Genomic DNA, 23225 nt, shown 5'->3' with positions numbered 1-23225 from the left:
CTTCTTGAAGAGGGCCATGCTGAGCCTAACCTTGGATGTGATCCAAGGACTTTCAAGGAAGCGTTATCGGATGCCGATTCATCCAAGTGGCTTGAAGCAATGGAATCTGAGATGAATTCCATGCATTCGAACCAAGTGTGGAATCTCGTAGATCCACCTGAGGGAATTGTTCCCATAGGGTGTAAATGGATTTACAAGAGGAAACTTGGGGCGGATGGGAAGGTATTGACCTTCAAGGCGCGATTGGTAGCAAAAGGGTATACTCAAAGGCAAGGTGTTGACTATGAGGAAACCTTTTCTCCAGTTGCGATGTTCAAGTCCATTAGGATATTGCTAGCCATAGCTGCATGGTATGACTATGAGATATGGCAGATGGATGTTAAGACAGCTTTCCTTAATGGGGATATTAAGGAAGAAATTTACATGTCTCAACCTGAGGGTTTCACATCTATCGGAAGTGAGCATATGGTATGCAAACTTCAAAGATCTATTTATGGTCTTAAGCAGGCATCGAGGAGTTGGAACCTCAGATTCGATAGTACAATCAAAGAGTTTGGTTTTACTAAGAATCCTGAGGAACCCTGTGTGTATAAGAAGGTCAGTGGGAGTGCTGTGACATTCCTTGTTCTTTATGTTGATGACATTCTACTCATTGGGAATGATGTAGGAATGTTGCAATCAACAAAGATATGGTTAGCAAGTAAGTTCTCAATGCAGGACTTGGGTGAAGCATCTTTTGTATTGGGAATACAGATCTATAGAGATAGATCAAAAAGATTGCTTGGTCTCACCCAGTCCACATACATTGATACCATCGTGAAGCGGTTCTCGATGGATGAGTCCAAGAGAGGACATCTACCAATGTGTCATGGCGTGTCCCTATCCAAGTCTATGTCTCCAAAGACTGATGCAGAGATAGCGGCGATGACACGAATTCCGTATGCTTCAGCCATTGGTAGTATCATGTATGGGATGATATCTACACGTCCTGACGTGGCATTTGCACTAAGTGTAGTGAGTAGATATCAATCCAACCCCGGTCTTCCACACTGGAAAGCTGTGAAAGACATCCTCAAGTATTTGAGAAGGACCAATAAGTTGTTCTTGGTCTATGGGGGTGGAGAACTGAAATTGGAAGGCTATACCGACTCTAGCTTCCAAAGCGATGTTGATGACTCGAAGTCAACCTCCGGATTCATATTCATGCTCAATGGTGGTGCTGTCTCTTGGAAGAGTTCCAAGCAAGACAGTACTGCGGATTCCACCACTGAGGCAGAATACATTGCTGCATCGGCTGCAGCAAAGGAGGCTGTTTGGATTAGGAATTTCGTCCAAGAGTTAGGCGTCATTCCAAATGGAGTTGCTCCTATCCCGGTGATGTGCGACAACACGGGAGCCATAGCTCAGGCGAAGGAGCCAAGGTCTCATCAGAAGTCCAAACACGTATTGAGAAAGTACCACATCCTCAGAGAGATCGTGGAAAGAGGAGATGTCGTGATTGACAAAGTCGGCTCCGCAGATAATGTTGCTGATCCACTAACTAAGCCTTTACCAGGACCATCGTTCGAGAAGCATCGCGAATCAATGGGTCTAAAGCATATAGGTAGTTGGCTCTAGTGCAAGTGGGAGATTGTTAGAGTAGGTGCACGTCGAGCCAAGTGTTGGCCGACTGTTCACAATGAAACTCTTTGTATAAACGATCTTTATTTTAATAATATTTCAATTTATTAATTTGGCGCATCTTTATCTTTATACCCATGCTTGTTGCATAGATAAAGTCCTTGAATATACAAATAGTAGAAAGAATATGAGATGCTCATATGATGAGTATCATGAAACTCATATTTGGAATACTGTATATTCTAAACCGTTCCTAGTCGATTCAGCCGCCACTAAGAAGGATAAAGGCCGCTCGAGTTAGAGACTAGTATCTGCGATGTGAGTACCATGTTTCATTGGTAGGGGACATTGTGATGTCCGAGCATGCAGATAGGTGCTCCTGGTAGAGTGCACTGAACAACCCTCTATAAAGGACTTTCCAAGTGGTTCTCACTTATCGAGTGGAAAAGTCCTAGTTTATGGTTGTACACCATTAGTCCTTATGACCCGGGACAACATTGAGACTCTATATGCTAGCGTTTCACTTTGACTTGTTTACCGACTCTTATGGGGTCATCAGGTGGCAAGGTTGGGTGTTACGGCGAAACATATAGGAGTCGATGCATTGTAGTCGGGGATTCACCGCTTACCTACGGGTATGGATATCCTATGTGTTTCTCATGTATGTGTGGGTTGAAATCTCTGATCAGAGTATGGTTGTAATTATGAAAGGGGTTTCATAGATTACACCATCGATGCAACCACGACATGACACATAGTATCGATTCATTGACAACTCTCGATAAACCAATAGTTGTCGAATCGGTCGGGATATATGAGTTGAAGGGACCGTACTGTACGCTAACCATAATTGAATGGTTCTTGCAGGCACTATCATGTGATACCTAGGGAATCACGTAAGCGATGCTGCTAGGCGTTTAACGTGATTGGTTGGGTACTATCAGACTTGAGTTCTGACGTTCTTACTATCAAGGGGTTGATAAGTAAGAATGGAGCAATTGGGGTATGCTCGAATAAGGACATGTTTAGTCCGAATCACATAGAGATGTGAACCCACGGCTAGTTGTATCAATGAACCATTGAGGGCCACACAAATACTTGCTTAGTAAATCCCGAAGAGAAGTAAAATAGTTCAATGTGTTGAACGGCTTATAAAAGTGTTTATAAGCGTAAAGAAAATTAGAAGTATGACTTCTATGAGAGATATAAGTTTTAATTTATGGAAGTGTTCCTAAGATTAAAATTTGTCCAAGTAAATAATGTAGTTGAAAATTGTGATTTTCATAAACATTATTGTGGACTAAATTAAATTAATTCAAGTGTTGAATTAATTAAACACTAGTGGACCTAGTAGAGTCTAAATAATTAAATTAATTCAAGTGTTGAATTAATTAAATAATATTGAGTCTTGTAGAGCTCAATTTAAATAATTATTTAACTAGTGGGACTTGAGTAAAATCAAGTAATATTTAATTAATCTCAAATGTGTTTGAGATAATAAAATTTAGTCTATGGTTTTTAATGTGTTAAAAACCATATAATATATGTGAGACATGCTAGGGTTTGCATGTTTGGGAGGTGAAAGGTTGTTGATTACTTTTTATTAAAAAATTCCAAAAGCATGCAACTTTTGAGAGACAACTTTACACAACAACCTAGGCTAGTCTCCCACACTCATCTCACACTTCACTTGGCCGAATTTTTGGGGTGGTTTTCTCTCTCATTTTTCAAGTTTTTGTTCTTCATTTTGGAGAGCAAAAATCATTCTCTTTGAAAAATCCTCAAGTTTTTCTAGTGCAAAACTTGAGGGGATTTACCTTGTTAAGTGGTGGGCTTGATTTTTGGAGGAAGGAAGCTTGTAGACTTATCTTGCCAAGAAGAGCTTTGTTATTTTAAACAAAGTTGGAGCCATTTCATCAACTCTAAGGAGTTGATAGGTAAATTTCTACAAACATCCTATGCATGTTTTTGATTTCTTGTAAATATTGCACAAAATATATGAGGGGGCCGAAATATATGCTCTAAAATTTTAATTTTTCGCTTCCGTTGCGTTTCCGGCCTCCGTAACCGGTCCGCTTTCAGTTATTAGCAGCAATGGTTCCACGAGCTATTCCAGAATAGTGAGCGTTAATGACTGGGCGGAAATTTTCTCGGATTGGCACCTCTCGTGGGAGCTCGTTCTGATGATCTCTGTTTTCAACCATTTCTTTAATCTCCTCTCGTCTTGCTTTCCTTAATCTCCTGGCAGTTCTTTCGATTTCAGGATCAAAAACCAGCAAGTCGGGATTTGTATATTTTCGCATGCACTGTAAAAACAGAGAAGATTATAAAATAACAAAGTAAAACAATAAAAATAAACTCTAAATTAAAGTCAAGTCTACTTGGTAACAATACTGATATAAATTCAAATTTGACACTCCCCGGCAACGGCGCCAAAAACTTGTTGCGCGTTTTCCTACCGCAAGTGTACGGTGTCAAGTTTTAGTACTGGTTAGAGTACAGATATCGATCCCACGAGGAGTGTGTGTAAAATTGTATATCAATTCTTGTAATTAAAATAGTCTCAACTTTATTTAGAGAAATTGAATAAACGGTTGGTTTGGTTGAATGAATTAACTGAAAACAATGAATTAATTAAGTCACCGAATTGAGAATTAATAATGAGAGAAAATATCTAGAGAAATGATTTCACAAAGTTTCCACGATAACTATTCACAGTTGAATTTATATTCCTGAATTCCAATCATTTAATGGCCAAGAACACTTAGATTGTTTTATTCCCCCTTTCCCAAGTGACGAATAAAGTGTATCTATCAAATTCGATTCAATTATTCCTAATTAGAATCTAAGTTTCATAGATAAATTCAAACAATGTTCTTACTAAGCCTCGCTAAAGTTATACGCCTTCCGAACGCTATAAACATTTAACGATGTGTTCTAATGATCTATAATCCTAGTCCCTCTCCCGAGTTGTAGAATTAATCAAACAACAAACAATCTATGGCCAGTAAATTGCAGTGCAGTAAACACAGAGAACACAATTAAGCAAAAGCGGAATTCAATCAAATAAAAAACGGTGTCAAATCATCGTATCAACAGAGTTACGTCATTCTCTAGAATGGAAATTTAGTTCATCACGAAATCTGAGAGACAACAAGACATATTTGTAATTCTAGGCATCGATACACAATAGAATAAAGAAACAAAGGAAAAGATAACAAATCCGAAGCGTCGTCTATGTTCCCAGATCTGTCGTTCTTCGTATTTGTGACTGTTCTTCGCCCTCTGAATCTTTGTCTCGTGTATGCGCTCCGTTTCTCGCCTCTTTTCCTCCCCAAGATGGTGTATTTTCGTGTGATTTCTCTCCACGGCGGCTCATCCCCCGAGTATGACCTAATTCGTGCAATTTATAATATTCTGGACGTGGCGCGCGCGCGGTGGCGCGCTCGGTGCTGCTCCTCTGGCCATGCATGTGCGCGCGGTAGCGCATGAAGTCGTGCTTGCGTGCGTCGCTCTCGGGTCTGTGCACGCGGGTGCGCATGAACTGGCGCCACAGTGCGTAGGTGTCTGGTCATTCGCTTGTATGGGTGCGCGAGAGTTGGCGCGATGGCGCGCATGCCACTGTCGATCATTCTGCAAATCATTGCGCGCGGCTGCGCGTGATCTCGCGCGGCTGCGCGTGATCTCGCGCGGGCACGCGCGAGGCTCTGTCCGAGGGCTTGAGTGTATGTGCGCGCGACTACGCATGAAGTGGCGCGATGGCGCGCGCACTTCTGTCCCATGGCGTGCTCGTGGTCGTGCATTTCTTGGTCCACTTGGCTTCGTGTCCGCTATTTTCTCCATTCCTGAAATGACAACAGAAACAAACCAAAAACGCATAATTCTGTTCGAAACAAGCATAATTCAAAATGGATTTTAATGTAAATTAAGTGCAAATCTTGCACTTATCAGGAAGCAAAGCCTATAAATAGCCAAGAAGATTAGATGAAGAAAGGTGACCGAGTTATCCATCTATTGAAACCTCATTACAAGTTTAGCAAAATTCTTTCAAGCTTTTTACAAAAAGGCTCACGCTTATTCTACACATCAATAGCTTTCAGGCTATACATTGAGCTAAACGCACAAACACTTATTATTGTATTATTCGATCTTGTAGAGAACAGTTGTGCTAAGAAATTACGTATTAGTTGAGTAATGGTAATCTTGTATTGATAATAAGAGTTTCAGTGTTGACAGTATTAAGTTCAAATTGAAGTGGGTTTGTACAAATCATTCAATAGATCAAAGTCTTTTAGTGAATATCATATCTTCGAGATAGGAGGAGTGACGTAGAAGTATTTGAAATCTTCGAACATCCACAAAATCTTGTGTTCTTTCTGTTCAGTTTTTATCAATATGTCTTCTGTTATTTCCGCACTTTTATTAAGTTAACTGATTGACATTGACAACAAGATTCGTGAACTCAGTTTATCACTAAAATGATTCAATCTTCGAAGGATTTGTGAAAATTGTCAAGTGTTTATTCAATCCCCCCTTCTAAACACTTTTTCACACCCAATCGATCCTGACAAATGCCTTGTACAATCCCACTCCAGAAGGACAGCACCCAACTAAAACTCTTAGCGCTCAAGATTGCATGAAGTATTTTACAATCTGCATAATGTTTAGCGTCTTTATGCCAATGCTACAAACACAATCTTAAATATCTTTGTGTGAAGACTCACACAGATAAACAATAAGCTCGGCTCTATGTATATGTAAGTGATTGTGTGAGAACTGATCTAATCAGTACAACATGAAGGTGTGAGTTAGGCTAACTACTTCTAGTAAACTAATATGAGATAAACGTGACTTCAGTTTTCTTCACACGCTAGTATTTAGTTGTAGTTCCGCTCTATGTTGTTATTGTCACTATTATTATGATGTCTTCAATGATCATTGATCTGGTATTTATAGGCGCTCAGCTGACCGTACATGAAGACTAAATAATAGTGTATGTTGCATTTGCATGTGCTTCCTTAGGACATGTCTTGTCATTCTGACAACTGTTCTGGAAACTTTTATCTTTTAGCTTTTCCGCAACGTCCATTATTGTACATTCGTCTGTGAAGTAGCTTCTAGCTTGTATATTCGCGCTTAGCTAGATTCCATTAAATAGTCTTGTCGTGACATGCGAACAGATCAGTTACAACTAATGTTCTGAACTGGTCTGGTGAAATCAGTTTGGACTGATTTCACTGTATCAGTTCTTTTCTTCAGCTGGGTTTTTCATCAGTTGAGCTCTTCATCAGCTGGTCGGACTTCTGAAGGTCTACTGTTGAACCACTTATCATCTGGACAATCAGTTGAACTGTTCTTAGATATATTAGTTGGACTGGTTCAGTTTTGGCAATCAGTTGGCGCTTTCAGTTTACGACGTGATAGCTTCAGTTTTGGCTTTGGGAACTGATCAGTTTGGGATTTTTGCACACTAGATAAATTTGTTAGAAAAAAAATAACAAGTTTTTTTAACATCAAAATCAAGATTGCGAAAAAAAAATGTTCCAACAAATATTCTTCTAACGATCGTACAATCGGTTTGTGTAAATAATGGCATTGAGATACCAGATATGAATGTTTGTTATAGATCTGCTATAGGACGTTCGTGACATCACATAAATTCTGTTACATCTGAGCACCATTATCGTTTTGACGTATTTCACGTTTCAATAGATTTTCAAGTTGAAGAACTCAATAACAGATTCAATGATGAGGCTGTAGAACTTCTTAGACTTAGCTCTGCTTTGGAACTTCGAGATAACTTTAAGTTGTTTAATGTTGATGATATTTACAATCTTGCAGAGAAATTCTATGCCAGTGATTTCAATGGACAAGATCTACATTATTTAAGAAGTCAGTTGGAGCATTATAAATTTGATATAATTCATCATGAAAGGTTTCAGAATATCTCTACCATTTCTGAATTATGTCGACGATTAGTAGAGAATGAAAGACACAACATTATGATTTAATTGCCAGATTGATTCTTCTTGTTTTAATGCTCCTTGTTTCAACTGCAACAACAGAATGATCATTTTCAGCTATGAAACTTCTTAAAACTTCTATTCGAAATAAGATGGAAGAAGAGTTCTTGGCAGATTCTATGATTATCTAAATTGAAAGAGAGTTTACTGCAAAGATCGACACTAATTCAATAATTCATGAATTATATCCTATGAAAAACACCAAAGCACAACTTCAATAGTTTATATCTTGTTTTGTCACTATGTAATATTTGCATTTACCATTAAATATTTGATAACTGTTTTTTTAATTATAAATTAGTATTTTATCATATTTTAATTTTTAAATATTTAGTTTATATTATTTTATTATTTTTATCAATCAGATAGTTCAAGATAAAAAAAAGTTTCCTGATTACGCTCCTATATATATATGAGTGGTGTCTTATCACCATCAGACATCAGCTATTGGGACGAGAACTCGACAAGAATATGTACTACATATTGAAAAGGTTCAAGACCACTCAATTCTGTGTTGGACTAAAGGATTTGAATTACAGTTAATTTATTTTGTGCTCTTAATAGTTACATATGTTTTTTTAAAAAAATTAAATTATTTTTGTATTATTTATTTATTTTGAAGGGTGGTGAGTTGTTTAATTTGTAAGGGTAGTTTTGAAAAAGAAAAATACATCGGCGAAGTCTATCCAGATCAGATATTTATAGCGCATATAATGCCACGTACGTTCAGGACTCAAAAACCGAACTTTCTTGATTTCATTATATTCAGAGATATTTGCAGGGAAATATAGAATCTAAGTTGCAAAATGGCAGGACAAGTAATCGAGTCAAGAGTTGTCAAAGTAGAATCAGAGGAAACTTGGGATTTGCTTATGTCTCAGGCAAAGAATCAAGGCTGTCCTGTAAGTAACAAATTTCACTTGGCTGTCCTGTAAGTAATAAATTTCACTCTCAAATAATTTTTGTCAAGAATTCGAGAGACTAGTATAAAAAAAAACAATTGATTTTTATTTTCTAAAACCTGATCTATATATGGCAAAAAGAACATAAGAATAAGATCATTCAAGAATGTAAATAAAATTGCAGGTTGTAGTGAACTTTACAGCTTCTTGGTGCATGCCTTCGGTAGCCATGAATCCGTTTTTTGAAGAATTGGCTTTGTGCCACCAAGATATCTTGTTTCTGACCGTGGACGTCGACGAAGTCAAGGTACTCATCTATGATCAATCCTTTGTATGCACTCGAGTCGAGTTCGAGCATTCTCATTTTCGCACTCACTTTCATCCACAAGCATTTTACTCCCTGACTTTTATTCATCATTTCAAAAGTTGTTTCCTTTCGTGAAATTCCATTCTTTTCGTCAAGTTTTCTGGTCAAAAACTATATTTTTTTACGTAACTTTGATCAGATTAGTATTCCTCGAATTAATTTATTTATTTTATGTGCTAATAAAATTTTACAAAGAAAATCCCTTAGTAGAGTCGTAACGTGCGCGTTCGATGTTAATTTTCTTAGCGTGGGTATCATGTGAGACCGTCTCACGGATCTAATCTGTTAGACAGGTCAACCCTACTCATATTCACAATAAAAATAATACTCTTAACATAAAAAATAATACTTTTTCATGGATAACTCAAATAAGATATTCGTCTCACAAATACACTACGTGAAACCATCTCACACAAGTTTTTGCCATTTTCTTAGAATGTGGCGTCAAAGATGGAGGTCAAGGCAATGCCAACATTTGTACTGATGAAGGGAGGAGTTGCAACGCATAAACTTATCGGTGCAAATCCAGATGAAATCAAGAAAAGGGTCAAAGAATTAGTAGGCCATTATTAGTTCGAGCTTGCTTGTTTAAAATATTATTTGCTTATATTTTTAGTGGTTTTGAATGAGTGGAGTATATAGACGATGTTGGATGTTATATTTTAATTTGCACTGTAGAATCTAATATAAAAAACAATATAATTTTGATTTACAACTGCCAACTTGACATCTCAGCTTTAATTTCAAATCTACATATTCTAAATACAAAATTTTTTGTGAAATAATTTCAAAAATCGATTTTGTGTGACGGGTTTTTATTTGGGTCACAAATTAAAAAAAAAAATTATTTTTATGTAAAAAAATATTATTTATTATTATGAATATTAATATAGTTGATCAATTTCACGATACCTCTGAAAATTAGGTTTATAAAAACAAGTCGAATTACTTGCTACTTTGTGTGGATGAAAATGAAACGTGGCATAAGATTTCATGGCAAATGCCCCATGGTACGTCTTCCCACATTTGACGATGTTCTCTCTTGAAATGATGGTGTTTAATATCACTTCTCATGTTGAAATTCTTGAAATAAAATAATTAAGATTTTCTTTATAATTTTTAGAAAAATAAACTTTCAAAATTATCCCTTTATCCTTCGACGTTCTCCGTTGAAATGATAATGTTTAATATCACTTCTAATGTTGAAATTCTTGAAATAAAATAATTACGATTTTCTATACAACTTTTTAAAAAATAAACTTTTAAAATGATCCCTTTATCCTTCCTCGAAAACGAAAACCAAAAAACAAATCATCCCTTCAACCCGTAGGCTGTAATTTTGATTAAAAGATTTGATTTGAAGTCAGGTCATACTTGAATGGATTAGTATGGGATGATAAATTTCGAGTTTTTTTTTATCACTTGCTTGCATGAAAAAAGGTCAAAATGAATTTTAGTGTCACTCTGTATCAAGTTAATAATAAATATGGTGAATTTCAAATACATAAAAAATGTTGGAGTATCGTTTTCTAATAATTCAAGGCGCGTCGAAAGTTTTAAAATTTTGTTTCGACGTTCGAAACACTCCTTGGGCATCATATGAAATAAACATCCATAGGGTATTTTTAGATTGTTACTTTTGCATCTAAAATGTCGGCTCCAAACTATTTCGGATTTTAAACGGAGATAGTCTTTCTTGTAAATCCCTTCGAACAGATCTTTCTCTTCTTGATCGCCTAATTAAGTCCATGATCAGAAGTTGCGTCCCTTATTTGGATTGAGTAATCACAAACAATTTTGCTTCGAGGCTATGTTGTCCGAATTTTCAAAATCCGGAGGTGGTGTAGCAGTGGCGAGACGACAACACAAGGAAGTGCATGGCCGAAAAATTTCTTCAAAGAAATTGTGGTGGCCGAATTTTGTAGGAGGAGAGGAGAGTACCCTCATGTCATATTTATAGAATATCAATCCTAATCTCACAAGGAATCTATCTTAAATTAAAATTCTTTGTTTTCATTATTATTAAATTCTCATGTGATAATATCATGTATTAAATCAACTCTTAATAATGTATGATATATATATTTCCATATATATAAATATCTTTATATCATCATATAATATATATATATATATATATATATATATAAAATTAATATAACAATAATGCATATATGATATGCATGTACATATTAATTAAAAATAACTAATTTTATTTAATTTCTTTAATTAACTTATTAGTTAATTCATTCTAGATCTTTCTAGAATATTTTATGAGAATTTTATACATATTGTTAGTCACTACTAGTAGTATATATTTAATAAGTAAATTTCAAATTCAATAAATAAATAATTGTGAACTCGTTATAACCCCTATTGACGATCTAATAGCGCCGATGTACCGAGGTTACTAGTCTTGTTTATATAATGAAAATTAAAAATATTCGATGATCAAAATTTTTATTTATCATATTTGGCAACTGTCAATTTTGTGAACTCCTTCACCAAAACAGGCAGTTCCACTATCATTCCTCAATTAGCAGTCAAGCTAACTTATATTTGTTACATCTTATGGAATCAATTTATAAACTTCTTTATAAGCATTCTGTTTGATTTCCATCAAACTACAGTCGTCAAATTCAAATCCTTGAATTTTGACTATCTCAACGGGAACACAAAATCCAATTCTTATGTGACTCTAAATGGTTAAAGGATATAGCTAGATGTGTGTTCACATTTCCATGTGATTCAGAATAATATTTATCCTTATTCGAGCTTATCATATTAGCCCAATTCTTTTCATCAACACCTTGATCAAGAATGTCAAAACTTATTTCTGATCGCACCCTTAAGTTTTGGTAAGTTAACTTTCATTTGTTCCATCTTATGGAATCAACTTATAAACTCTTTTATAAATATTCTGTTTGATCTCCATCAAACTAAAGTCGACAAATTCAACTCCTTGAATTTTAACTATCTCAACGGGAACACAAAATCCAATCCTTATGTGACCCTAAATGGTTCAGAGATATAGCTAGCCGTGAGTTCACATCTCTATGTGATTCAGAATAATATTTATTTTTATTCGGTCTTACCCTAATTAGCCTCATTCTTTTCATCAACACCTTGATCAAGAATGTCATAACTCATTTCTGATTGCAACCATCGGATCATAGTAAGAGCGTCTAGTATCATCATCCCGTGATCCCCTGCCTGCAATAACTTTAAGATATGATTAATGTACAGTACGGTACCTTCAACTCATATTGAAGGATCGTGTGTACTATCACATTCGAAGATGCTTCAAATACAATATTCTCTAATGAGTTACAGTAGCTCGTTTTCTAAGAATTTTAACACCGATGAATTAACTCAAGTTTGGTTAAAAACCAAGCGGAAGAAACATGAAGTAATCCTTTGTGAAGAAGACTGTTAAAATAGAAAACATTTTAACATATGTAAACTGAATAACTGAAAAGAAGGGGATCAGTTGTTGAATATATCAGTTCAGTTATGACAATAACTGAACTGACGGATGCTTTAACTGATCAAATCAGTTTGAAAACAACAGTTAATCAGTTAAATACACAATATATGTTTATAGATGTTTGGACACTTCAACTGCTCCTAAGTCACCCCTTCTACCACCTCGGGTAGGATCCACTAGAATACTTTGATTTATATAACTACTTGTACAAACTCACCCAACTTAGGACTTACCCACTGCCTAACTGAACTTCTAGTCTAGACTGAAGGCAGCACCGTCCAGCCAACACTTATTTAACGTCTATGTTTCAAAGATTACATACACAATTTTAACGTCTTTGTGCGAGACTGTATTTGAGTGGTGGTGAGAGAGTATGTGTATGAGAACTGAACAAGGATTGAAAGGATCGGTTAAACTAATAAAGAGTGTTTAGAAGGGAGGTTGAATAAAAACTCCTCGAATTTAAGTATTCTTCGACAATATGAGTTCAATTATGTTACAAACTGAAACTAAACATCTCGTCGGTTAATGACAATCAGTTAAACTGAACAAAACAATTGTGGAAATTGAACTGACTGAAAGATAGAGTATCTAACTGAAACGTAACGACTAAAGTAAAGATAACACAATATGTTTCTGGATATTCGGAGACTTGAATAACTCCTACGTCACCCCTTCTATCACGAAGATAGGATATCCACTAAAAGACTTTGATCAAATACAAGATACTGCACTGACCCACTTCAGTTTGGACTTATCACTTTGTCACAACTGAAACTCTTAGTATATAACACTTTTACAGATGGTAACTGATCTTAGCACAACTTAGAAAATCTATCAACGTTTACAAAGTGTTGTGTAAGCTCGAGAATGTAGTCTTGAATACTGCTGATATAAGTGATAAGTGTGAGCTTTGATTTCTGAATGCAAGTAGATATTTTTGCAGCGTGACAGCACGTAGAATGAGATAGCTAAGATCAGTCGTAGTTTCTTCGGTTGCTATCTTCGATTATTTATAGGCTTCTCTCTCAACGGTAACATTAAAGGAAATTTGAATATTCTAACCGTTGATTGCCACGTCGATATACTCTGACAGTTGTACATTGCTTTTCTGAAATGCGGCGATCCACTACCAGTTGCAGGTAGTTGTACTATTTGTCGGTTGTCACTTTCAACTGATGACGTGTACAGCTGAGAGATCAGCTGGTAAAGAATCAGTTGAGGAGAATGAACTTCATTTGTATCGATCAGTTAACTGAATTCAGCTGATGACGTGATCAGTTGACGATCAGTTCAGTTGGTTCATCTTTTGTCAAAACACCGGAATTAAGTTTCCAACAATTTCCCCCTTTATGGTGTTTGACAAAACTAGAGTAAAATATAACTGAACAAGTGAACTCATAGTAGATAAAATAAGAAGTAGATTCAACTGAACTCATATTCTTCACAAATACAAGAATTTAAGATTTCTTCTGCTGTTCTAAAATCTCTTTAAGCTCTTCCCCCTTTTTGTCAAACAGCTCCATCTTAAAAGATAATTTCCGAACGTCAGTAGCTAGAAGCCGGACAGAGGTGGAAATGTTTTCAATAGCAGTGGTCATTGTGACTTGCAGCAAATCTATCTTCCTGGAGACGAGTGTCTCGACACTGTCAACTCGTTTGTTAATAGAATTTTGAGTTGCAGTGAGACTCAAGGCTATCCCCTTATTCTTCTGGATTTCTTCAACTGCAAATGAGAGAGAAGTAACAGCAGTTTGGATAGCTTTCAGCTTTTCGGAATTGAACTGTTGAGAGTCTTCCAATTTTAGAGTGTGAGACAGTTGTGTATTTTTAATCTTTGAGATGGCTGAGAGCATCTGATTCATACTATCCTGCATATTTTGAATTTCTTAGAAAACAAGATCAAAATCTGATGAGGACGGAGGAGGAGACTGATGAGAGGTTACTGGTTTCTCTGTGGTTTGATCAAAAACAATCAACTCTTGATCAGTTGCTACTGTTTCAGCAACAGTCTGAACTGACGTGATTACAGCAACTTCTTCTGGAATTGGAGGTGGAGAAGGTGGATTCTGATCAGCAGATGAGCTTTCTTGATGAATAATAGAGTCTGATGAAATCAAAACTGGTGCCTCTAACGGATGATCTTGAGAATCAATCGGCACATCAGTTGAAATGGTTTGTTCAGCAGATGAAACTTGCTGAACTAGTGCTTCTGAAGAAATAAGAGCCTCTGGATTGTTTTGATCAACGGGATGATCAACTTTATCAGAAGTAGGTTCGCTCAATTTGGATTCTTGTACCATTGCTTGAATAATTTCCTCAATGTTTGCAAAGGATAATTCTGCTTCAGTGTACATTTGATGTTCAGCAGGAGGTGATTGAGGCATATCCTCAGCTGGCTCTTCAGTTGGAACAAGAACCTGTTCTGAGGATGGTTTTTGCTGCTCAGAAGACGGTTCTTCAACTATTTCCTCTTCATCATCGTCTGAATCTCCTTGATGAAGAACTAACTCTTGATCTATTTCCCAAAATTTTATCTGAGATTGTAACCCAATCAGATCAGTGTCTAGCTGAGTAATTACTGCTTGATCAGAATAGGCAGTAGGATTTGTGGGTATGTAGTTGGTCTTCAATTTGCTAATAATTTTAGCCAACTTTTTGGCTCTCACTTGATCAAACAAATAAGTTCTTTCCATAGCCTAAGCAACTGTGGCAGCTTTCACCGTTCTAAGAACAAAATCTTCTAGTTTGATAAAAGTGTTCAGCTGTGATTTCTTCTTCAGTTTCTTGGCAAAAATTTGAGTGCGATAAGCTGTCCAAGCATCGTATAGTTGAAGTTTTGATGCTGCAATGGTCTGGGCTCTTCATTCAACTTGCTCTTTCCTTTATCAGTACTCAGAATGTGTGGAATTTCCAGTCCAGTGCGAGTAGCATCCACCCGTTCTATAATAGTGATGCCTTTGGATCGGGCAGGTGCCACACCAGTAGGAAGATTGATATGAATTAGCGGAGCTTTGGTTCTAACTGATTTCTTCTTTGCACCAGCTGAGACATCTGGTGGAATGACTGACAGAGGAAGTGCTTCAATAAGCTGCTCCGCAGCTGAGGACGTTATCTTCTCAGAGGTGATGGATTCCTCGGCAGACGTTGGTTTAACCCGTTGGGTTCTTGGTTTCTTGGCGATCTTTGGGGATGGAGTTGTCTCTGTATCGGACGCACCCAAAATGAGTTTCCTCTTTGCTACCTTCAGTTGAGCCAATGTCTTGGCCTTTTTCACTTATTTTGGGGCCGCTTGATGAGTCCTAATCTCCTGTTTGATCTTGACAAACTGAGCAGGAGAAATGTCCAATTTGGTCTTGAGTGGCAGAGTATTCTTCGCATTGAAGACTTTGAATTTTGATGATATTTCTGAATCATCAGCCATTAACCCCTTTATTTTCAGCAGATAGCTCAGTTGCACTGTGAAGCCTTTGGACTGTTTGGAAGACAGAAACATATTCTTCAAAATATTGAATGTAAGATGCTTCCAGTTGAATTTACGCTCAGCCATAATGATTGAAATGGCTTGAAATTTCTCCAACGTGAGTGCAGCAAAAGATCTAGCCTTCGTCAAAATCCCTTTGGCGATTACATCAGCAAGTAACTGAACCTCGTGCTTCAGCTCCTTCTTTGGATCGGAAACTTTGATTTTCCGTCCATCAGCAGAAAGTGAGGTTTGCATTTCTTCAATATCAGAAGCTTTAACATCCGAGAGGTGTGCCAATCCATCAGAAGGTAAAGAAAATATTTCTCCAAAGCAATCTTCAGTGATGGTCAGCAACTGACCATTGATAGTAGCAATGATGTTTCCATAAGAATCGATCATACCGCTAGAGTAGAACTCTCGAAGCTCTTTGGAGTAGATCTCTTGTGATGATTTTCCCAAGAATGTCCTTAATCCAGCAGTTTCAAGTTTTTGAAAAACTTTCTTGACATCAGCATCACCGAAGGATAGAATTGATCCGAAATGATAGCCATTGCATTCAGCATATAAGCGGGAGTTTGATCGCCATTTGGAACTGAATGATTTCCTGGAAAAAAGGATAGAAGGATGAAATTTGTTTTTGCGCTCAGGAGTTTGTAGATGAAAAGAAAACAGAAATGGAGTGGAGAATGGTACATATGTACGTGACGATTCAAATTCTGGACACATGTAAGTCCATAGAAATTTTGAATGACAATGTGTGTACGTGTGCTATAAGCGTGTACAATTTAAATGGTTAATATGTGTCCACGTCATAAAATGAGATTCATCATGAGATATCAGTCAGCCACGTCACTAAATTTGGAATATAATATGATTAATTAGTTAACTTATATGAGAAGATTAGTGAAATATTCAGCTGAACGATCAGTTTGTAACACTGTGTCCTTTCATTTGAGAATTTACTAACAATTGTCTTCTCAGTTAACCTCTTAAAACCATTATTCCCCCTTAATTGGTGCATAAAATAATTAAAGCGAATAAATAAATATCAGAGATATTCTTTGTTGTTGAAACGTTGACGACCCTTCAGCTTCCTTGATAGTCTGCTATAAATAGAAATAACATTGTTAGTTTCAGTCATATTGGTGAAAGAAAAAGAAAATATACAAGACACAAAAAATGGCAGATGCGAATTGCTCGAGTGTTTCGCCATTTTCTCTGGAAGCTAGGAAGGCTACTATCGAAGATGAAGTCTTCCACACTAGTCTTCCCTACTGGGAAAAGTTACAGGAGCTTGCGTTCCTGTATAATTCTGGAGAGGCTACCACTCCCAGACTGGTGGCACAGTTGACAGAAGTTCGGGAGAGTTTGAATATAGCTGTGTGAGTGGACGTCTTTAAAGATGGTCATATCTATCAGCTGATGCTTCAAAAGGAACTGGAGATTCTTAATCGCATAGCTTCTTCTCACAGCTTTTGTAAGACATCTTCCTCAGCTCTATCAGTTTGGTTGAGAATGTGGATAGACGATGTAGAGGAAAAATATGACAATGTAATCCAAGCGAATATTTATTGTTGAATGAAATATTTATTTTGATGTAACTTTGTTTTTCTTTCATCAGTTGAGAGTCATATGAATAAACAACTAACTGAAGAATCAGTAAATGACAGTAAAGCTGAAAGATGAATTAAGAATCAAGACAACAATAACAACTGATTAGGATAAATCAATTAATCCAAGTATATTGCGAAAATGAGAAAACTTAGTCTCAGCCAGTGGTTTGGTGAAGATATCAGCTGCTTGCTGCTCAGTTGAGACATATTCCAGTCTGATGTCCTTCTTCAGGGCATGATCTCTAATGAAGTGATGTCTGACATCTATGTGCTTGGTTCTGAAGTGAAGAACTGGATTATAGGTGATAGCAATTGTACTTGTATTATCAAAAAATATTGGCGATTCTTTAGCATCAATTCCATAATCTCTCAGTTGTTGCTGAATCCAGAGCAGTTGAGCACAGCAGCTTCCAGCAGCAAGATATTCCGCTTCAGTTGTGGAAGTTGCTATGGATGTTTGCTTCTTGCTGAATCAGGAGATCAGTCTGTCCCCTAGAAACTGACATGATCCACTAGTACTTTTACGATCAAGCTTACATCCTGCATAATCTGCATATGAATATCTAACTAAATTGAAAGATGAATCTTTAGAATACCATAACCCAACATTTTGTGTGCCTTTAAGATATTTCAAAATACGCTTGGCAGCTGCAAAGTGTGATTGCATAGTGAAAGGAATTTTATTCCTTGATTTATTCTTTGATATATTTTCCTTATCAATTACTTTCCTTTTGATAATATCCTTAGTATTTTTGCCTTTCTGGAGTATGATTTCGTGTGGACTCAAAAGACTCAAGATATTATCTCTAAGATATATTATCTTTGTTTCAATAGAGTTTGTTTCCTAATAAAATTGGTTTCCATGTTTAATAGGACTAAAAAATGAAGTGGGTATAAATAAGAGATAAAGATACTTATCTCGGGCTTTTTCTTTTGGAGTGAGAGACGAAGAAGTTCGAAGAGTTTTCGAGAAAGAAGCCATCCCGTACTACTGTTTTGAGTGTTGCCGAGAAGTGCTTACATCTGATGACGACAACACCTAATCATTGTGTTGATTAGTGTGTTGATTTTTGAAGACTTTTTACTTCTCGGTTGATGCATCCCGTGTGTACTGGTGTTACGGTTTGTTAGAAGCTTAGGATGCAATTTGTTACTCGCCTTTATAAGGGAGTTGTTTTATTCTTTCACTAGTATTGGTTTTTGTAAACTTACAAGTTTTTCTAGTGAATTATTTTGCCCTGAGGCACCGCACAAGTATTGTATACTTGTGCATAATTAACTATCTCGTCTCCTGTTTTGTTATTATTTCAAGTAAGTGTTGGTGTGTTAAAATTATATATCGTTTCCGCTTGCATGTTGTCGTGAGTGTTACAACACCTACGTACAACACCTAACCTCTTACTCACACAACACTCACCCTTATCACACTCACACTGTGGGAACAGAACTTTCACATAGGATTTGCTTGAAATCTAGCACACATGCATACAGCAAATACAATATCAGGACGACTAGCAGTTAGGTACAATAATGAACCTATCAAACCTCTGTAAAGTGTCGTCTCAACTGATATTCCCCCTTGATCAGTATCCAAATTTACTGATGAGCTCATGGGAGTGCTTGCAGCTGAACATGATTCCATTCCAAACTTCTTCAGTAATTCCTTCGTGTATTTAGTTTGACTAATGAAAGTGCCCGACTCCAGTTGCTTCACTTTTAATCCAAGAAAGAATGTCAGTTCACCAATCATGCTCATTTCAAATTTCTCCTGCATTAACTTAGCAAACTTCTCGCAGAATTTGGGGTTATTTGACCCAAAAATAATGTCATCAACATAAATTTGAACGAGAAGAATATGATCATTCTTGGAGAATTTGAACAAAGTCTTATTAACTGATCCAACAGAAAAATTGTGATCAGTTAGAAATTTTGAAAGAGTTTCATACCAAGCTCTTGGAGCTTGTTTAAGACCATATAAGGCTTTCTTCAAATGGTAGACATGATCAGGAAGGTGATGATTGATAAAACCTGGAGGTTGTTCAACGTAGACTTCTTCTTGCAACTGGCCATTCAGAAATGCACTCTTTACATCCATTTGATAGACTTTGAAGTTTTTGAATGAAGCATAGGCAAGGAATATCCTGATTGCCTCCAGTGTTGCAACTGGTGCATATGTCTCATCGTAATCAATTCCTTCTTCCTGCCTATATCCTTGTGCTACTAGCCTTGCTTTGTTACGCACAACTAAACCATCTTCGTTCAGTTTGTTCCTGTACACCCATTTTGTACCTATAACAGTTTTTGAAATTGGTCTTGGAACTAAGTTCCAGACATTGTTATGGATAAACTAATTTAGCTCCTCTTGCATTGCATTTATCCAGTTTGGATCAGCAAGAGCTTCATCAGTCTTCTTGGGTTCTAGTTGTGATACGAAAGCTGAATGAATGAATAGATTGAGCATCTGATTTTTTGTTCTTACTGGATCAGATGGATTACCTATTACCAACTCTGGAGGGTGTGATTTCTTCCATCTGAGTTCAGCATTTGTTGTTTCTATATCAGCAATTTCTTCAGTATGTAACTGAGTGTCTTCTGTTTCTGTTGACGCTAATTCAGTTGGCAACTGATTCTCATTTGGTCGCTCTATTAACTGATCATTAGGAACAGCTTCTGGTTCTTCTGGTTGATCTAATACTTCTGGTTCAGGTGTTTGGAGGTTGCTTTGATTGATATGGATGTCTTCTTCATCATCATCATCCAAGCTTATATCTGTAAATCTATCAGCTAGCTCAACTTGATCAGTTGGCTTATCAGTTAGTACAGTTTCATCAAAAACAACATGGATAGATTCCTCAACATTTAAAGTATTTTTGTTGAAGACTCTATAAGCTTTACTCATTGAAGAATAACCAAGAAATATTCCTTCTGCAGATTTAGCATCAAAGGCTTTTAAATGAGTTTTACCATTGACAAGTATAAAACATCTGCAGCCGAATATTTTGAAGTAGGAAACCACACTTTTTCTTCCATGCCAGATCTCATAAGGCGTTTTCATATGATTCTTATTAATCATTGATCTGTTTTGAGTGTAACACGCAGTATTCACTGTCTCTGCCCAAAACCTTTGAGAAATACTAGAATCAGCAAGCATTGTTCTAGCAGCCTCTTTGAGGGTCCGATTTCTCCTTTCAGCTACACCATTTTGCTGAGGAGTTCTAGCTGCTGAAAGCTCATGCTTGATTCTGGTATTCTCTAAATAATTTGAAAGAATTTGATTGATAAACTCAGTTCCTCGATCGGATCTGATTCTGTCAATTCCAACTGATTTTTCATTTAATAATCTTTTGAAAAGCTTAATCAGTTGAGCAGCAGTTTGGTCTTTGGACTTGAGAAATATAACCCAAATGAATCTTGAAAAGTCATCTACAACCACCAAGGTGTATTTCATTCCCCCTAAACTCATGACTGGTATTGGACCAAATAGATCCATATGTAACAGCTCTAAGCATTAGGAAGAAGATTTACGACCCTTGTTCTTAAAAGAAGATTTGATTTGTTTACCAAACTGACATGCTGAGCAAATTTTGTCTCTGATAAAATCTATTTTGGGCAATCCAGTAACAAGGTCGTGGTTACTCAAATATGCAATAGACTTGAAGTTCAGGTGGTTTAATCTCTTATGCCACAATCAGTTTTTAGAGGATTTTGAAGCAATAAAACATACTGGTGCATAAGGTTGATCATTCCAGCTGACTTTATAAGTGTTTCCACACCTTTTGCCAGTTAGGATGATCTCTTCAGTTGAGCTTTTGACTGAAGAAGAATATTTGTCAAACTGAACTGAGAATACATTCGCATAATTGACTGATGCTGATCAGATTATACTTGAGATTCTCAATTAATAATACGTCATTAATGGTGAAGTTACCATGGATAAGCTTATCCTTACCCACAGTTTTACCTATAGAATTATCTCCAAAACTGATGTTTGGTCCAGTGTACTTAACCAGTTGAGATAATAATTTTGAATCTCCTGTCACGTGGCGTGAACATCCACTATCCAAGTACCATATAGATTCAATGCTTGTACCTGTTACCTGCAATCACACACAAGATAAGATTCTGGTACCCTTTTTCTATTTGGGTCCAAAGTTGATTAGTTCTTTAGGAATCCGGACTTGGATCAGTCTAACTGACCGTCCAGTTGTTGTATTCCAGATGGTCTTTCCCGGTTTGTGTGTGCTTGGTGTATGGTGTGCAGGAGATACAACATGTGATTTGTCCTTTTTCAACTGATTGTTCAGCTAGTATCTCTTCTGAACTGGCTTCTTGTTATAGTAATTTGAGTAGTCATTTGAGTAATTTTTGCTGAAAATTTTTGGTGGCTGACTTCGTGAGTCAGTCACAACTTTTGGTCTATAACCAATACCACATCTTTTGCCCTTGTTCATATTTACAGTTGGCTGTTCAATCAGTTTACTTGGCTCAGATTGTTCTTGTACCATAACTGATTTGAAAAAGTGAATGTATTTCCCTTTATCCATATTCAGTTTTGGTCGAGTATCTTTGAGAGACATTTCATCTTGGTTACTGAACCTTAAACCAGTTTTATCAGTAACTGATTTTTGTGAGTTCTGTATATCAGTCAATGCAACAGATGATTTGTTCCAAGCCTGAATAAGCTCAGTTTGCTTTGACTTTTCAAGCATAAACTTTTGAATCATTAACTGATCCTTGCTTCTTTCAGTATTGAGTTCAGCAATTTCTTTTTTCAGACTCAACATGTCAAATGATTCATCAGTTGTAGTCTTATTGTCAATAGGATCATTTTCTTTGCTCTGGCCTTTTCAAATAATAAGGCAAGCTTATGATACTCACTGACCATGTCATGCAATGTTGAAATAAGTTCTTCTCTCGTAAAATCAGTTGAGCTAAAGTCAAATACATGTTGACTGTTGGATTCCAGTTCTGTGTCACCAGCCATCAGACATTTCACTTCCTCTTCATTGTCACTAGAACTGCATGAAGTTTCTGGTTCTGACTCCTCGCTGTCAGTGTCTGCCCACTTTGATTTGCTCTCTTCAGCCAAGAGCACTTCATGCTTCTTCCTGGAGAACTTTTTATCATCTTTGGATCTCTTTTTGTGCTCATATGGTTTCTTTCTTCTTTCAGTTGAGCCTTGACTATCTTTCTTTGATTTGGTACAGTCAGCAATGAAGTGACCTGGTTTGCCACAGTTGTAGCAAGCGTTTGATTCTTCCTTGGAATTGCTTCTTTGATATCTATTTTGAAAGTTTCCTTGATTTTTCCTCATAAATCTTCCAAACTTTTTGATGAACAATGACATGGCATCATTGCTTAGTTGATCAGCAGCTTTTTCAACTGAACCAGTTGATTCTGTTCTAACAGCAACTAAGGCAGTCGTGACTGCTGGAGTAGAAGATTCTCCTTCTCGAGTTTCCAATCATCGAAGTCTTCTCTAGAGAACATAGGAATCTTGTTGAAGGAAAACATAATGAACAATTTGAGTGTAGATATTCTGAGACGAGATATAACCGCTCTGATACCACTTGAAAGGATCGGTTAAACTAATAAAGAGTGTTTAGAAGGGGGGGTTGAATAAACACTCCTCGAATTTAAGTATTCTTCGACAATATGAGTTCAGTTATGTTACAAACTGAAACTAAATATCTCGGCAGTCAATGACAATCAGTTAAACTGAACAAAACAGTTGCGGAAAATGAACT

The 23225-nt window shown here is 36.6% G+C and overlaps 1 protein-coding gene across 1 annotated transcript; it reads left to right on the top strand.

Moving 5' to 3' along the window:
* Positions 1–8364: 8364 nt before the first annotated feature.
* LOC140829767 (thioredoxin-like protein CXXS1) lies at positions 8365–9570 on the top strand. Its single transcript, XM_073193057.1, has 3 exons — positions 8365–8545; positions 8730–8852; positions 9348–9570. Exons 1-3 carry the CDS (start codon positions 8450–8452, stop codon positions 9483–9485), a joined length of 357 nt encoding a protein of 118 aa, XP_073049158.1. The 5' UTR covers positions 8365–8449; the 3' UTR covers positions 9486–9570.
* Positions 9571–23225: the final 13655 nt, after the last annotated feature.

This window comes from Primulina eburnea, chromosome 4 (assembly GCF_022965805.1).
Source record: "Primulina eburnea isolate SZY01 chromosome 4, ASM2296580v1, whole genome shotgun sequence".
NCBI lineage: Eukaryota > Viridiplantae > Streptophyta > Magnoliopsida > Lamiales > Gesneriaceae > Primulina > Primulina eburnea.
Note: the sequence above shows the minus strand (reverse complement) of the source record. Positions and strands in the feature narration are given on the sequence as shown.

Bases quoted from the DNA above. Each gene is read 5' to 3' on its own strand.
- LOC140829767 (XM_073193057.1), top strand. From the start codon at position 8,450: ATGGCAGGACAAGTAATCGAGTCAAGAGTTGTCAAAGTAGAATCAGAG. The intron at 8,546-8,729 runs GTAAGTAACAAA...ATAAAATTGCAG, and splicing joins CAAAGAATCAAGGCTGTCCT to GTTGTAGTGAACTTTACAGC. The intron at 8,853-9,347 runs GTACTCATCTAT...CCATTTTCTTAG, and splicing joins TGGACGTCGACGAAGTCAAG to AATGTGGCGTCAAAGATGGA.